The sequence below is a fragment of the Amblyomma americanum genome, chromosome 9 (assembly GCF_052857255.1).
Source record: "Amblyomma americanum isolate KBUSLIRL-KWMA chromosome 9, ASM5285725v1, whole genome shotgun sequence".
Lineage (NCBI taxonomy): Eukaryota > Metazoa > Arthropoda > Arachnida > Ixodida > Ixodidae > Amblyomma > Amblyomma americanum.
Genome location: NC_135505.1, coordinates 72065348 through 72076328, shown reverse-complemented (window position 1 = coordinate 72076328; position 10981 = coordinate 72065348). Strand labels below are relative to the sequence as shown.

The window sequence follows — 10981 nt, the reverse complement described above, 5'->3', positions numbered from 1 at the left end:
ATATTAGTCGCAATTAATGACCTCAAAAAATCTATGGAATCGCGCCTTGGGGAAGTAATGGCATCTTTGAGCGAGGTAAAGGCCAGTCAAAAACAGCTAGAGGCTAGTCAAAAGCAGCTTGAAGACACGGTGTCAGACGCATTACATCGACTGGCAGCTCTCGAAGCAAAGGCAAGCGATTCTACAGCTCTTCTGGATGGGGCTGACGTGAAACACTTCGTAACTAAAGCTGTTCTTGATGAAAGCTATCTTCTGCGGACACGCCTTGATGAATTTGAAGATCAGTCTCGAAGAGATAATCTTATATTTTATGGTGTCGATGATGCAGCAGATGAAACATGGGCGGAATCTGAGCGGAAGATACGGAGACGCCTTCTAAGCTCATTTTCCCTGGAACTAACCGATGAAGGCATTGCAAGGGCACATCGCCTTGGAGCATTCGTTCAAAAGAAATGCCGACCGATCGTCGTGAAGTTCGCGTCGTTCAAAGTTAAAGATAGCATTTGGGCTCAGAGAACAAAACTGAAGAATTCAGGCGTGTCTATGCAGGAGGACTTTTGCAGAGCAACTAGGCTTTCGCGGAAAAAGCTCATGGACTATGGTAAAGCAAGTGGCCATAAATACAACCTGCGTTACAACAGGCTGTACGTAAACAAAAAGTGCTACGTATATTCTGCCGACACGGATGCCGTATGCGAAGTTGAAGCGCCTAGCGGGAATGCCTCTGAAAATGACGCAACAGCCCCGCCTGCATCTCCTCCGCTTGCATCAGGTACGCCTGCATCAACTTCTACCTCAGGTTCGCCATAGGAAAACGCAGCCGTTCAGGCATTGCCGAATCCAGATTACTCAATTCTTGTCACTAACATTCGCAGCATTTTAAATAAACGAGACTCATTGTCAGCTCTAGCCGACACGTGTTTTGCCGATGTGATTGTCCTGACCGAAACGTGGCTGTCTGAAAAAGTTGATTCTCGGGAACTGTTCACTTGTGAAAAAAATTATAACATTTATAGATTTGATCGCTGCCAGCGTGTTGGTGGTGGTGTTTTGATTGCCGTATCAGATAAAATTGCTTCCTATAGCGTTCCCGTGAATTCTTCACTGGAATTTCTCTGCACTTGCTTACGTTTGAACCACAAAGACGTTTTATTCTGTGTATGCTTTCGACCACCTAGCTCACAGCCTTGCTTCTGCGATGACCTACATGACGCCATTAACTCGGTCCTTTCTAAGTATCCGAGGTCTCCTCTTTATATTTTTGGTGATTTCAACCTTCCCGCAATTTCATGGAACAGCCCCTTTCTCAGAATGTTCTGCATTCATTGAATTGTGTTCCACGTTCAACCTTGATCAAATCGTTAAAGAACCAACCCGTGTTACTCAGACATCTGCCAACATACTTGATCTTGTGCTAACCACTTCTCCTGAAACTATATCTTCAATCAGCTTTCTTCCGGGCTTAAGTGACCATAGTGCAATCCACCTAACTATGCCTTCACGCTCGGCTCGTTCTCCAAAAAGATACAAGCTACTTAGGAACTACAACAAGGCGGACTTCCAAGCTATTAATGCAGAGCTCGAGCGCTTTTCCGACACCTTCTTCCCGCAGTTCTGGAGTCGTTCCACTCAAGAAAACTGGCACATATTTAAAACGAAGGTGAACGATCTCATAAATGAATATATTCCCATTCGTCGCGTTTCCTGCTCCAAACAAGCACCTTGGTTCAGCGTATCGCTAAAGCGCCTCCTAAATAAAAAAAAGCGCATTTTCCGGCAGCTGAAAAAATCAACAACTACTGATAAGTGGCACCTATATCGTGCTGTCGCGTCACAGTACAAGCAGGCGCTGCAGAGCGCTAAGCATGTCTTTTATCATAGACACTGCCTCATTTGCTCGTTTCCAACCCTCAAAAATTTTGGAACGTCGTTAATATGCGCAAAACAAAAGAGGACCGACTTCGCTCCATAAATAATATCCCGGTTCCCCCTCACAAGTGCTGCATTGCTTTGAACAATACATTTTTTTTATCCTTTAGTAATTCCGTTGTGTCCACCTTACCCGATATTGCGGTTTCAGAATCTGTTCAGATGGAGCCTATAACTATCAATGATGAAGGTGTTGCCAGGCTTATTCAGAAAGGAAAGCTTGATTCAGCTGCAGGGGTCGACGGTATTAGTTATAAGTTCTTGAAAAGTACGTTTATATTCATCCATGATGTTCTCCAAAATTTTTATGCAGTCCATCCGTAGCGCATCACTGCCTGACGACTGGAGGATCGCCAAGGTGGTTCCAGTCCACAAGTCTGGTGACGTTCATAATCCTAATAACTACAGGCCTATTTCCTTAACATCTATTCCATGCAAACTCCTTGAACATATTATCTATTCACACCTTGTTGACTGTCTGGAAGCTAATTCGTGTTTTACAGATTCACAGCATGGTTTTCGTAAGCATCATTCATGTGAAACTCAATTAATTGCATTCACTAATGACTTGATTTTCGCTCTGGACCACTCTTCCCTCATTGATTGTATATATATCGCTTTGCAAAGGCTTTTGACACCGTGTCACATCAACTGTTACTTTATAAGTTAAGTAAATTAAATATTGATAATGGTATTTTAAAGTGGATTGAGTGTTTTTTAAGTGATCGAAGTCAGTATGTAAATGCTAACGATCATGACTCCCCCATTTCCCCCGCAACCTCTGGCGTTCCGCAAGGATCACTTCTAGGACCTCTTCTTTTCCTTATCTATATTAATGATCTTCCTTCCTCAGTTACTTCCAAAATAAGACTATTCGCTGATGACTGTGTCTTATACAGAGAAGTTACTAACCAAGATGATGCATGTGCTCTTCAAAATGATCTGAATATAATTAGAACTTGGTGTAATACCTGGCTTATGAAACTAAACGTTAACAAATGTAAATTAATGAGAATTACGCGCACGACTAATCACAACATTCCGTGCTCATACTCTCTCGACGACACCCCACTGACCCAAGTTACCAAGTATAAGTACCTTGGAGTTCAAATAACAGATGATCTGTCCTGGAAGGCTCACATTGAATATATTACTAACGAGGCCAACCGCATGCTTGGCTTCATCCGTCGTAACTTTTCCCTTGCCCCTATCCCTGTGAAACTACTGCTCTACAAAACACTCGTCCGTTCAAAAATTGAATACGCTGCTCCAGTGTGGGACCCATACACTAACTCTCTCATTGGGCTGCTTGAATTCATCCAAAATCGCTCTGCAAGGTTCATAATGTCAAATTACTCCCGCCATGAAAGTGTTTCAGAAATGAAAAGAACGCTTAATCTTCTGGATCTTGCCATACGGCGCCGCATTTCGCGCCTCTGCACATTTCATAAAATATATTACGGCAACTAAACCTTAAAGCAGTCCTTGTTTAATCCTCCGGTGCACATATCGTCCCGCAGAGATCATCAACTAAAGGTGCACATTCCACAGTCCAGGACTGTCCAATATCTAAATTCCTTCGTCCCCAGAACAGCCTCGGACTGGAATCACCTGCCCTCCACCGTCGTCGTCATCAATGATTCTCAGAAATTCAAGGATACTGTCAATGCTTATGAATTGTAAACTGTTTATTTGTTTGTTTCTTTGTATTTATTTTTTTCTTGCCTACTCCTCTCTGTAACGCCTGACCGGCCTTGAGAGTAATAAAATGAAATGAAATGAAATAATTTGAATTCATGGCGTTATAAGGGCTCAGGACAGTTATTATTGCTTATTTATCTAAATGGGCTCCACGCAGCTAATGCCTCATCTGACAACTGCTCCAACCTTCAGCAGTAAGGATCAACACAAAACGTTTGTGACAAGAGTTCTATTCTATACATGTCAGTGTCATGTGATGGCGAGTTGTAATTGCGCCCCAGTAAAAGTCTCGTCAGACATTCGTGTCCGCTAGCAGTGACGGGTCAGCAGGTTGATTAATTATACGCAGACATTTGAAAGAATTCCGAGATGATATACGACGACAAAAGCTAATTGGACGCGCAGCTTGTTGGAGATTAACGGCCTTATGTACGTGTTTTGAAGCTAGGGTTGCTTGCGTTTTATGTAGGGTTCCGAAAATATCCTAAAATTTAAGATATCAATGAAACACTATTTTCAATAACCTCTTTCAATTCGTGCAATTGATTTCCATTGGATCTTGAATGCTCAAAAGACAATTATTTGATAGATTTGTGACCTTCGCATGCTAAGAAAATATAATATTTTCTCTATTTTGAGGATAAAGCTTGAAAATTTCTTCATAGGGAGACAACAGCATTATTCTTTACTATATACTGAAGAACTACCCCGCATTGCCGGAGTTCATATAGGAAAAGGGTTATAGATTGGAAAAAAAATCTTTTTTTTATAGAGCATACTTGCATTCACGAGAGCCGGTTGCAATGTTGCAGAGCTTAAACAAAAAGTGAATTCGCAAACAAGTTAGTCCTTGCACGGTAATCACGAATTTAAAAGATTGGTCATATTGATTATACACGAAAAAAGGCAATTGAACATAATTCTCACCATTGACCTCGTTTTTTTCCCGTGAAATATCACGTACAATTTTAGTCTTAACTTTATGCTACGCAAAGCAAATTTTTCCTTCTGGAGGTCATTTTTCATTTCTGTACAACTATCTATTTGAACGCACTTGCCCGAGTGAAATGATGCTGCCCAGTTGTATATCTTCACCAATTTCTGAATTCATCATTCCAATGTAGGGTCCCATACAATACAGGCATATTCCTTGGTAGGTCGAACAGAGGACCGGAAAGCAGTTTGCAGAAACTTGCGGCTGTTGGGGCTCTACTGTAGGCATGAAGTTCTTGCGTGCATATATAAATCCGTAGAATATTTTTTTACACGATATTACGCGATCTCTTTCCCAACGTTCGTTCAAATTGCGAGTTCTGAATGTTGCAAATGTAATCAGGTTACCCAAACAAAAGATACATCTCTGCACATCGTGGGCTTTATTGATTTTTAGACATAAACGTGGTGTTCTCGCAAAATTTACTATTCCACTTAATGGTAATACATATTTTTCACCTTGCTCACTGGTAACGTGAAAACTATACTTCAATCTTTGATATGGCACTTTACATATGCGTTGTTTGGTCCAAAAACTTAGATTTTCAAGCGTTTGCTCATAACCCTTATAAAAATGGTCTCTAAACAATCGATAGACTTCTTATGGACACTATTTCATTCCTATATATGTTTCTTTTTGTCTATTCATAGTCTATAGTATGTCTATCGACAAAAGTCTTATAAACGTGTATGGCCATAAATCTATTAATTATCTATAGACAATCTACAGGATTTATGTTGCCTGCAGACTGTTCTCTAGAGTTTGCGTCTAGACAGTCTATAGACTTTATAGACAGAATTATAGTGACAGTCTAAAGAATTTTTGTAAGGGAAGCACCGCTTCATGTGTTTAGTCAACTCGATTTTAGTTTAGCACCCGATTCGATGTCGGAACCAAATTGTGGTCTTTTACCATTGAGTATTCGGATAAGTTTGTTGTTGTGGAACCTGTAGTTTTAATAAAAGCAAAGCCAGACAGTTAATGATATGAATGTACTGCTACCAATAGTACCTCGTTGCTAAGTAAATGGGTCTGTGCCCCAGTAACCAAATTATTCGCTCTTAAAATTAGTTGTAAAGTTAGAGAAAGCTGTAGAGGTTCCGGGCGGAAGTAAACGGAGTAGGCTATTCTTTTTAAATGCAATCACGCCTTCTCTATTTGAAATGAAGATTCATCGTTAGTTTATGAAATGGTACACTATCATTCACAACACTGATGTGCATGCATACTGTCGCTTTTAACTTTAGTTACAAAACGTGGGGAAAAGTTTAGAAGGCGTTTGCTCGCCCCTTCTAATTTTCTCCGCACCTGTATAGTCTGCGTAACCTCTTTTCGAGCGCTCAGGCAGTTGCACCATGCAAGAAAAAGAAATTGAACTCAGAAAGTAGCCTTTGGTTTTCGGGCAATGTGCTTGCATTACTTTGCTTCCAGGGGCATGTCCCTCTTCTTCCGCTCCAGCATGCCCTCTAATTACTGGATGATGTAATGAGACGTCCGCTTCTAGGCAGAAAGCTGCGTCGCGCGAGAGCTGAACACTGGATCAAATAGACGCGGAATTCAACAAGCGCACGCCTCCTGAACACGGTGAGGTGACCTATGACGCATTTTCAAAGCTACGCCACAGTCCCGTCTTCGACCCCGAGAATATTACAGTTATTCCTGGATGACTGGTGACTCCCCACAGAATAGAAGCTGGCCAAAACTGTGCCTGTTTTGAAACCTTGTAAGCAGCCAACAGCCATCCTAGTGGAGCAATGCCCTACTTAGCTGCGTATGTGAGCTTAATAAGCAATTGGTCTGCAATCGCATCACTTGGTTCCTCAAAAGCCGAAACGAGTATCTCCAAGAAATTTACGAGTTCCGTCAAAATAGGTCTGTCACTCATAATGTCATTGCCCTCGTCTCATCATTTAAGAGTTTCTTCATGCAGCGTACATCCCGAGAGCTGTTTTCCTTCCCAACAGAGTCGATTTTGATGTGTATTTCACCATGCGATTTTCCCGGCCTTGGCGAGTCTTGGCCTAGGAAAAAAACTGTAAAATGAATTGGACACCATTTAAAAAAAACGAAAAAATTTTATGACCACTCCAAATGGCCCTACACTTAATCACGCAGTGGAGAGAGGCGCACCTCAGGCAGTGGTACTCAGTCATCTCCGCTTCGACATTAACATTATATTCATAACAGGAAACATTGCCCGAGGAGTGCGCATAACGATTTATACTGATGACATCTCCATCTGGAACACCTCACGTTCATGCCGTGTTACCCGGAAACGTCTTCAGTGAGTGTTGCAGCACATTTCGGCGCACCTGGCTCCCTAGTTCTTCGTTTCTCGCAAGAAGAAAGTTCGCCACGGATTTCACAAAAATAAAGATGACCAGATGTCCGCTCTTCTTAGGTGGACGGTCAGTACCTTGTGTACCATCACTAGGATTATTAGGTGTGGCGATAGGCAGTTATCTCTCGTGGGCACCTGAGATCAAAAAACTTCACGTTAGGATCAGTGCAGCATCTCAAGTTTTGGAGTTTATGGAGGGAACACGTTGTGATGACCCCCATAATGCGCAGGTCCACACGGGACGGAGAGGCAAAGAGACACCGTATGGCTCAGTTTAAACAAACAGGTATATTCAATAATTACACATGATTAAGATTACACATCAGAGGCTGGGGCGTCCGAGCTTACGTGCCGACGACTTCATGGGGGCGATGGAGTGGCTCCGGAGTTGGGCTCGAGCGGTTGCTGGCAGAAGCTGCACGCCGTCGGGCTTCGGCGCTGAAGGCCCTCTTGGCGAACGATGTCGTCCTGAGCGTGTATGCAGTAGAATTTCAATAGTCGTCCGTTTCTTCGAGGATGGTTCACAAACCCTTCCTCTAGTGTCGTTCGGCTTGGAAGATGAACAGGAGGCGAGCTTGTAGATGATGACAGCAGAGCATAATTTTACAACAGAACAAACTTTGCACTACTTTACTCATCGACCGGGCAGGTTAGTGCCTAAGTAGCATCACATTACATGCTAAGCATGGAGCCCCAGCTCAGACTGGACTGCATCCGTTTACATGTGCTTTTAAGCACTTGATTAACAAAGGACTAAGGGCGGTCATTTCCAGTGGCCCGCCCAGAGCATCAATTCTCCAATCCAAAATAACATGCGAGATGGTGACCACCCCTTGGGTTGGGCTTAGCCTCGAACCCAGAGTCTGTTAACAATACAAACTAAATAAACAACAAAACGCCACCACTCTCTCTCAAGTGAGAGTATACACAGGCTCTCTCTTCGGAGCTAATTCACTAGCGCCTGTCTTTCCACATTCTTGGCGAGTACTGCCTGTCTGTCTGACAGGTGTCCGTCACGGCCCTTCTGGGAAGCTGTGGGTGCCTTCCCGGCGATAGCCCACGACAAAGGGGGGGGGGAGGGAAAGAATGTCGTCTTCGCGGTAGCGCATAGCGTCGGCTGTGGTGCGGCGCGCTCTGGCCCGCTGACAGCTCCCTTGTCCTGGAATGTAACCGGAAATTGGGGAGGATAAAGCCTGTTTCCCCGGGGCGGCGGCGGGAACGGTTTTTCTGGTCGTCACTCAAAGAGCATGGCTGGGTAATTGATGATGCCGCTGTCACGGGTCTCCGTCTACGCCGCGCCGTCGAACGTGGATCCTCGTAGCACACACGGAATGTCACACTCGCTCACCCTCCAGAAGAATGTTCTCCGAACATTTGAGTCCACGCAGCTCCCCTTGTCTTTCTGAATCGCCTCGCACAGTGCGTCCGACAAAACACTTTTCGCTGCACTCAACACCACTGCACAACTCCATATGCCTCCGCTGTCAATACTGGCGTCTCCAGGGGCAGCACTGATCTTCTTTTACAGATAAACATGAAACTCAACACCCAAGCCTCTCCTTTCTAGTCCAAACTGGACGAAATAAATTTACCACAGTTACAAAGGAGCTCCCACTTCTAGCACGATCACGGCACAGACAAAAATATAGATAACGAAAGGAAGTAGGGCAGGTTCTGCATGCGCTCCGCATGCTCTCCTGTGCAGGTGTTACTTAATGACAGAAAGGTTTAACTTATAACTCCGATAACTTAACACCTATGCATATAGCAATGTTATGAGCTGCGGCATTACACAATTCTAACCAGTTCACAACTCCGCTCTGTTTACGCCATTAGTCCGACTTAGCTTTCCGATTTCGCAGCGGATATCGGCCTTCATGAGTCATACTAAGTAAGTCTGTGCCCCTTTGTCTGCTTTGGGACTCGCGAGGGCTCGTGGCAGGAGCCTCTCCTGGCGTTATCTGCGCGGCAACCTCGCGCGCTTCTTCTTCTAGCAATGCATGAAGTAAATCCGGTGGCATTCCGGCCGTCACCTCGGGCGCCTGCCGAACAAATGCAGGAGAGGGCGTTTCCTGCGAACTATCTGCGCGCTCCGCTTCCCTTCTGTCCCCATCAAAATCCGCGCTTTCCCTTTCCTCATTTCGTGAATACTGAACCGGTGCCGACTTGAGGCGATTTGCGTGTATCCTTATCAAACGCCGGTTCACGTCTCGGACTCTGAAGTTTACCGGAGAAAGCTTCTCGACAACCTCGCACGGTCCTCTGCACTTCGTCTGGAACTTACGAGCTAGCCCAATCTGCCTTTGGCAGTTTTCAATGTACACGCTGTTCCCCACATCAAACGGCGCGTCTCTAGCACTGCGATCGTGCACCTCCTTCCTGCGCTTCGCCGCTTTCTTTAAGGACTCCTTTGCGATGTCCCTCGCCACTTGCAAGCGCGATTCTAGCTCAACCTTATAGTCGTCCAGTGAAGCGTATGGGACACGACGGGGGCCCTCTGGCACTTCACTAGGCTGGTCCGGGTCTCGGCCGTAGAGAAGAAAGAATGGCGATTCGCCCGTGCTCTCGTGTGCTGCGGAATTGTAGGCAAACATTGCATACGGGAGCCACAAGTCCCAGTCCCGCTGGTCGCGCGAAACAAAATGCGACAGGAACCCGGCCACGGTTTGGTTCAGTCGCTCCACCGCGCCGTTGCAAGCCGGATGGTACGGTGTTGTCTGTTTCTTAGCGATCTTAAGCAGCTCGCAAACTCTCCTCATTAGCTGCGACACGAAGTTCGTTCCCCGATCTGTCAAGAGTTGCCTCGGGGGTCCATGTCGGAGCACGATCTGTTCGACAAATGCTCTTGCAACCGTGTCTGCCTTCTGATCTGGGAGTGCTACCGCTTCCGCGTATTTTGAAAGGTGGTCGACACATACTAAAATGTACTTGTTTCCGGAAGTGGTCGTGGGCAATGGGCCCATTATGTCCATACCTGTCCGCTCGAAGGGAGCCGAAACCTCAGGGAACGGCTGAATTGGAGCTGGTCTTCGTCCCTTGGGTGTTTTTCTTTCGAGACAGGAATGACACTTCGCACAGTAGTCTCTAACATCCTGTCGCATGCCACTCCAAAAGTACAGACGCTCCACACGCCTGCGTGTCTTCGCTACGCCAAAATGACCGGCGCATGGCGCATCGTGAAACGCGCGAAGAACCCTTTCTGTCCACGACCGAGGTATGACGACTCTCTCCCAAGCGGTTTTCTCTGGTCTCCCTTTCCTGGTTGGCCTCGTGCGCCGACACAGGGTGCCGTCTTTGTCAATGAAATAACCTAGCTGTTCGGGGTGAGACGGTGCGCCCTCTAAGCTTTCGGTTATTCGCTTCAGGTCAGGATCTTTGCACTGCTCTGTGCGTAATTCGGCGGTGTCGACTACGGGGACAAACTCATCTATAGCTGCCACGGCAGCTGTGTGGCTGAGTGCATCAGCATTCAGATGTGTCTTTCCTGACTTGTGCTCAACTTCAAAGCAGTATTCCTGCAGGTGTAGATTCCATCTAGCGAGTCGCGAGCTAGGGTCCCTGACACTCATCACCCATTTCAGAGGATGGCAGTCTGTGACTAGCTTGAATTTGCGGCCGTAAAGGTAGCATCTGAAGTGCTTTACTGCCCAGACAACGGCGAGGCACTCCCTTTCCGTAGCTCCGTACTTTTGCTCTGTGGGGCTCAGCTGTCGGCTAGCAAAAGCAACGGGATGTTCTTTGCCCTCGATAACCTGAGATAGCACGGCACCAACTGCGAACTTTGACGCATCTGTGGCCATAACGAAGGGCAAACTAAAATCCGGGTGGCGCAACAGCGGTGCACTCATTAGCTTCCTTTTCAGGGCCCCAAAAGCATTCTCCGCGTTTTCGTCCCAGCGAAAGGCGACATTTTTGGCTGTTAAGGCGGTGAGCGGCTTAGCGAGCTTGGCGAACTCCTCTATGTGCCTTCGGTAGTAACCGATCACGCCGAGAAACTGCCGGACCTGGCGGACGCT

The 10981-nt window shown here is 45.8% G+C and overlaps 1 protein-coding gene across 1 annotated transcript in view; it reads left to right on the top strand.

Moving 5' to 3' along the window:
• The first annotated feature begins 57 nt into the window (after nt 1-57).
• Nucleotides 58-10981, top strand: part of LOC144103419 (uncharacterized) — a 50016-nt gene continuing 39092 nt past the window's right edge. The window contains exon 1 of the mRNA XM_077636141.1: nt 58-772. Within this exon, the coding sequence (XP_077492267.1) occupies nt 58-772 (715 nt within the window). The remainder of the gene's footprint in view (nt 773-10981) is intronic.